This window comes from Morone saxatilis, unplaced genomic scaffold (genome assembly GCF_004916995.1).
Source record: "Morone saxatilis isolate NCDOM2014 unplaced genomic scaffold, NCSU_SB_2.0 Contig15, whole genome shotgun sequence".
Classification (NCBI taxonomy): Eukaryota; Metazoa; Chordata; class Actinopteri; family Moronidae; genus Morone; species Morone saxatilis.
Window position 1 is genome coordinate 9921447 of NW_023339707.1, and position 7239 is coordinate 9928685.

Consider the following 7239-nt stretch of genomic DNA (forward strand, 5'->3'; position numbering starts at 1 on the left):
TAGGGATTTATCTTACACTGGTAATTTCTTGTGTATGGTGTTGTATGTGTTGGGTGTCTCTTTTGCTCCTTTTTTGAATTTGTGTGATTTGTGTGATGAGAATCGAGTTGTGATGTTTTTAAATCAATCAGCATACCAACATTGTAACATCACTTGGTTTAACATCTACAACAAAAAGTTTCTAGTGCTCATAAGCAGCCAAACGTTTACAGTAATCTGTGTACTTCCCCCCTCAGCAAGTAGGTCAGATATTACGTTCTCACCCCTGACTGTAACTGATAGGAGCATCCGATAAGAAAGCAATGGGCATGCATTGCACTCTCATATACATTGTCTGCTGGAGCTTTCATACCTGCTCTGTTGCTGTATTTTGTATTGTTTTTATTGTCTGGACTGATAAAACTGAACCTTCGTGACTGAGTAGCTGGCGTCGTACCTTGTTGGTTACAGCATTGATGGCCAGGGTTGGGGACGCCCCTCCTGACATAATGCAGTCCATCCTCAGAGACTCTGACTCCAGGCTGTAAGGAGTTGATGCCTGAAAGTAGAGGACAGAGGAGTGAGAACGACCAGCTTACCAAATAAACTATGCTTCAATTAATGATGGCTGAATTCCATTTAGCTGCTGCTTCTGATTCAGGGACCTGGTATTGTACATGTTGACACACTGTCATAACTTACTAGCACTAATGAATAAATTGTCTAAATGTCTGCTGTGGAAAAACACCTATAATGGTCTGTGTTTACAGGTAAGCTAACATTGTGTTACTAATAAGGCGTTCAACTTGTTGTGGTTTTATTTTTATTTGCCTCAATATATCTCAATTGATGTCTATCCAAAGTAAAAAACAAAAAAACTCTCTAAAACAGTGAACATTCAACTGGTGCATTGTAAGCTTTTCAGCTTCAAAAAAAAAAAAATATATATATTTTGAGCCAATAATTATCTGTGGGTCTTTTCTGACAAAAAGAAGTCTGTGTTTATTCCATTGTGATTCCGTACCAGCTGTGGCCAAATTCAAGCAGTTTGATACTGTTGCTTCTCAGGCAATACGCTCAGTAGATTGATTTAAATCAGTGAATTGTTACACCCCAGGGAGATTGATGAAATTTACAGGAAACATGATAAAAATAATGAAGTAGCAGAGACCACTTCTTCTCTCTCCTCAGGACCTGAATGTGGTGAACAATAAAAGACAGATAAATATCACCGTGCAGCGCAATGGATACATGACTGCTTACCTGATATACACCTGTATAAATGTTCTATAAACCTAATCTGAATCCACAGGCCTTACAATAAAGACTAATGGCAATAATGTCAATCACAGAAAGGTCAGCCTACATTACTGGTTGCGGGATTTAATTTGGAAATCAAGAAATGTATAGTATAGTATAGTATAGTATGTAGTATTTTTTCTGGTCCATTTAAACAGCTGCACAAATATTTTTTCAACAGTAACTTTTAAGTCTAGCCTATTAATTAATATGCAGAAGTATTTCAAATATGCTACCGCTGATTGGAAATATGCAGAGGAGACTGACAGTGAAAATGAGGAAGGAAATGAAATGTGACAGAGGTTATGAGAAATTTCTAGAACGCTGCAAGTTCATGATTCTGTACTGAGCCTCCTGAATCATCACCGTGCCTCAGGCTCTGACTATGTGAACTAGTCTAGGCGCACTTCATTTAAATTGCCGGACACTTAAACAGCCTGAAAAGTGGACACATTGCTTGCACTTGATAAGATAAATCAAGCCATCTTCATGCATTATTCAAGTGTCTAAAATGTATTCAGCCAGCAGTTCATTTTCTGCCGTCCACACAAAGAGCTAAAGTAGGGTTAACTGAGTATGAGGATGTGAGGAACTATTCAAAGATCGATGAGGGGCTAAATTGATGCCCGCAACGACGGGGAAAAAAAAAAGAGAACAATATTTTTTCCCTTGTCTGACTGCTTTCAGGGTTCAAGACAGCTTGCCTGCCTCCTCAAACTGCTTACAGTAAGAGGATTGGTCGGTAACAATGCAATCTTTAATTTATGATAAACTCCCAGTGAATCGGGTTGTCGGTTCCCTGGTGGAGGCACTTAAACAGAAGATAAGGGTGAGGTGAAGAGAGGAGTGAGAAAGACTTGTGGAGGAAGGGGAGAAAGAAAAGGAAGAATGTGTAAATTGAGTGGTGACAGACAGACAGACAGACAGACAGACACAGACAGAGAGAGAGGCACACAGGAAATGAAAGCGAGCAATTACACTGAGGGCACTGGATACGCAGGAACTAAACTAAAGTGTACACTGCCTGTCTACACATTTATACAATACATTTATGCAGTTGACGTTTAGCCTCGCCGCCAACTTCAAATCTTTTCATTTGCACAGCCGCTGTCATCAGGAGACTTTAAAGACTTTGACTGTGTAGCCCCGGTGCAACAAAAACCCCAATGAAAACAGTACCGACATATTTAGCCCACCTTGTTTTTTTTCCTTACGGTAACACTGCTATAAATCTTAGCACTTAAAACCTCCCTGTTTCTCCTTAGCCCATGTGACAGCCCACAGTGTGTCTGCCAGCGGTGCAAGTGAGGCGTAAGACGAGATGACAAGGCTCTGAATTAATTAATGTTTGTAATAAAAAAAAAAAAAATTGGTGAAGAAAATATGTCTAACGGCAGCCCCGGGGCCTTCTGTGGTAATTAACTGGAACACAAGCCTAGAATACTCTCCCTCCTCCCCTCCTCTTACTCCCCTTACTTTTTTTTTTCTTCCTTCCCCTTGCAACTTGACTTTCCCTCCCTGCTCTCTCCACCTTGATGTCTTTTTCTCTTCTTTTCTTTCAAACTTCTTTCCACTTTTTTATTCCTCCCACCCCACTTTTCTCTTTTACCTCAATTCTTCCTCCAATGAGCAACTGTGATTGTGCTCTTTGCTGCTCCACGCCTGCCTGAGTTCCCTGGAGAGGAGAAGGCTACAGCAGCAATACAGGCGGGTGGGGGGAAACGACAAACAGATAAACCGACACACAGAAAGATAATGATCAAGATACACAAACAGTGACAGAGACACGGGATGAGAAAAGAAGGGAGATGACCAGTTGTGCTGCACTGTGATGAAAGACTGCAGGTTTTCAACAACAACAAACAGTCAGGTGTACATTCAGAAAAACCCTCAGTGGGTCAGCTGCTGGTTACAGGTATCTACGGAACACGATTAAAAACAATAGGATATTGGATTCAAAGCCTTGAGAAAAAGCTTTACCAGTGACATTGCGACCCGGCAGGTCTTCTGCTTGGTCCACACAAGACGCCAGCTGATTTTACTAATTGGTTGCCCAACCTTGGCTGAAGGAAAGGTTGTCGCGCCTACCTGAAGCCCAGCGTTGATCAAGGATGCCAATAATGTACCGCTACTGATCAGAATATCACTGGATTAAAGTGTTTCCATATTTTATTTAGATCATGTCTGTGGTGTTTTCTGCAGGGCATGTCATCTTGTCAACTCATATAATGCCCAGAGCTTCTTTAACGTTTAACTGCTATGGCAGCATCTTCAATTATTACTTTGTTTGTTCCAATCAAGATGGAGCACAGCTATTGGATCATTTAAGCTCAGCTGAGGTGATGGTCAAAGGAGAATTTCATCAGTTGAATGTTTATAGTTATATAAGGAATCTGACAAATTGGTTTGGAGGTATTACTGAAATTTCAGTTTTTAAACCAACACAAGTTATGAGTGTGTTAATAGACAGCAGAGATGTAGGCAGACGAAACTGATACAAGACCTTCACTGTTTTAGTATTCTGATCCTCAGGTTGATGACTGAACGCATTCTGCCTGGTTGACGCAGGGTTACATATATTTATAGCCTCGGCCGCTGTCAATCAGTCACCCAAACCAATTTTCATTCCTACTTGTGTGTGCTTGACATCTATTCTGTAGCTTGGCGCTGCTGTTCCTGTGACATCTTGTAAACTGCAAATCCAGGAGCCTGTGGTTAACATTAACATGACATTGTTTAACGGAGACTATAGGCTCTGGTTCTCTAATGGCACATGGTACATAGCAAACAGCACATGAGCTGGAGATGGAGCATTTCTATCATACATATGGCGGATAGAGTACCAAGCAAATCTTGTATCATGAATAACATATTCAACCCACCCATTTTTGTGACGCAAATAGATGCCATTCAAAGGCAAACCAAATGTTTTTTGTCCCTCATATGATAAGCAATTAGACTGATAGAGACTCTTCAAGCAAGCATAACATGCAGCAAGATAAAAAAAAAAGTAATAAGCTGCATGTTTCATCCTCTCAAGAGAAATTATCTCTACCATAGTCAAGCAGGTAGCTGATGTACACGTGGAATGAATGTTGTTCTACATAAAACTACAGTGGTTACACGTTCAGTACATCCCTTAAACCACACATCTCCCTGTCTGCAGATCTTCTTGGCTCTTCACTTCGTATAACTGATCTAGCCCATAATCCCAAACCCTTTTCCAGTATGATGCAGGTGCACCATGTGCCTCTGGTCAACAAATTCCCAACAATATAAGCGTCAGAATAAGTCATCAGGCACTGTTGGCCCACATGGTGTGCCACTGATTACAATTTTTACCACCACTGAATCACAAAAAATAACACATCTCAGAATACATTTTTTTGTTAAATTGATGATGTGTTTTAAACTGTGTTTTGATCTGCATTATTCAGTGTTGAGGTCTGTCTGCTATAGTATTGCACTGCCCAGAGCATTTTTTGCTAGCAGCATGGCTCTGTGGATGGCAGTGTCAGTCAGTGCACCACTTTGGTCCAGACTGAAATAACTCTTGGATAGACTGCCATGATATTATCATGAACATTCAAGTTCCCCACAGACTGATTCCAACTCTGTGATTTATTTTCTCCATCGCTACTATGAGGTTCACATTTGTGGTTTATGGTCAAGTGTCTTTACAACTTTTGGATGGATTGCCATGAAATTTGGTCCAGAAATTCATGTCAAGATAATTGCAATCACTTTGGTGATCTGCTGACTTTTAATGTAGCACCATCATCAGATCACAATTTGATTTAGTCCAATATTTTAGTTAATGACTAAATACCTGCAAAACGCAACATTCACATCAACCGTTTTTTATTGCTATTTAGCAAATGTTAGCATGCTAAACTTAGACGGTGAACATGGTAAACATTATACGATCTTAACATCAGCAGGTTAGCATGTCATTGTTAGCATGCTTATGTTGACATTTAACCAAGCCACTGTGCTTAACTGTCCAGTGTGTAACATTAAGGAGGACCTTTTGGCAGGAAATTAATGTATAATATATAAATTATATTATTAATTATAACATTCGTAGGTTTTAATTAGTGTATAATCACCTGAAAAAAATAAATAATTGCTGTGTTTCCGTTACCTTAGAATAATCTGTTTTTTATTTACAGAAGGAGTGGGTCCTCTTCTACGGAGTCCGCCATGTTGAACTGCTCGTTTCTACAGTAGCCCAGAAGGGACAAACCAAACACTCTCGATATGGCCTTTTGCGTTTTTGCGAGTTTAGCAGCCCCTGTTGTTTCTCATACAAGCTTGAAAGGCTGTGCTTTATGCAAATGGTTGCAATCTGCAATTTCATTGCTAGATGCCATTGAATCCTAAACTGGTTCTTTAAGAACAAGTCTCACAGAGCTGCTAGCATTCTGTAAATTCTTAAACTTGTTTATTGCCTTTAAGGCACCTTGTTTGCCTTCTGGTGTATCTTGGCATCATTATAGCATGAAAAAAGGAAAAAGATTGGAAGTCTCTTCACACACAAACATTTCTTTTGGATCTCAGGTGTATGGAGCAGCTTTTCTCAATCTCTTGTTTTTCTGCTCACATGCCTTCTCACACCGCACACATCATGAACATTTCCTCAGACAATGCTACGTTGTCGGCAGTGGCACGCCATCCTGGCCACTTTGATGGCAGTGAGCTTGAACTGGTAAAAAGAAATAATTCTGCAAGAATTTGGAAACTAAATAAGGAAGTTGAGGTTATTGTTTTGTGGCAGAAACCTGACACAACACTTACAGGTTGTCACTTTAAAGATGTCTGTAGTGATGTTATTTGAATACTAACTGAGTGATGTACCACCACATTATAAGGTTTTTAAAACAATGAGCTCTAGTTTTATTTAAAAGGACAATTTTAAAAAGCATTGTTAACATACTCACCCTTTCTCCAGAGCGTGGTCTCTTCTTTGGCCTGCTGGGTACTGTGTCTTCTTTTGGATTGGTGTCTATGGCCCAGTAGGAACCCTGGAGAGTCACGCCAATAATACAAAGAGATGAGCCTTGTGTTTGATGGAAGCTGAGCTGTTTGTGTATTTCTCCAGTGCTTTTGATTGCTCTGTAGTTTTAGGTGCACATTCATATTATTTGTATCTTACTTTAATAAGGAATACAGTGGTGAAAAAAGTCCCCAAATAATGATTTTAAACAAAAACAGCAACACCACAGGGGGGAAATATTCTCTTACAAGTTAAAGTACTGTGTATCAAGCATCAGAAAGATACCTTGCACACGATTCAATTATTACACCATGCTAAAAGGTGTTATAAACACTGGATTTTATTGTTGTAGGTGAGTGCTGAGAGTCTGAACTCTGATAGTTGAATCATACTACAGCAAAGGATCTTTTTTAGATAAGCAGATAAACTAAATAAGATAAGTTAAAAAATTGGATAAATTGGAAGGTAACTATTACAACCAATTTCTAAAATAAAACCTCTAAACTGCCTTCAAATATAGTGCTTTAGTAAATGTAATTAGTTTCTTCCCACTTCTTCCGTTAACTTTATTCATCTCCAGAGGGTAAACTAATTTGGAATGTAATTCAACATTTCAAATTGTAATCCCTACAAGAAAACTGTAACATTACTATAATATATTACTAGGTAATACATTACTGGCCAACACTGGTTATCACACCAATTATAAATCCAGCCTTTTTTAATAAACTTGACCAATTGACCAGTTCAATTTCATATCAATACGAAGCCCCCAGATATTTGTAACAATTTCTTTTTTTTTTTTTTATGTATATTTTTGGGGCTTTTTTATTGCGTTTATTATAGTGACAGCTGAAGATAGACAGGAAAGGGGAGCAGAGAGAGAGGGGATGACACACAGCAAAGGGCCACAGGTCGGATTCGAACCCTGGGCCGCTGCAGCAAGGACTCAGGATTTCAAGCCT

At 39.3% G+C, this 7239-nt stretch overlaps 1 protein-coding gene across 1 annotated transcript in view; it reads right to left on the reverse strand.

The window, feature by feature from the left end:
- The window catches only part of LOC118324473 (forkhead box protein J3-like), a gene marked incomplete in the record, with an annotated part of 47336 nt that overhangs the window by 13683 nt on the left and 26414 nt on the right, over positions 1 to 7239 (reverse strand). The window contains 2 exon segments of the mRNA XM_035656834.1: positions 437 to 538; positions 6219 to 6302. Of these exon segments, the coding sequence (XP_035512727.1) occupies positions 437 to 538; positions 6219 to 6302 (186 nt within the window).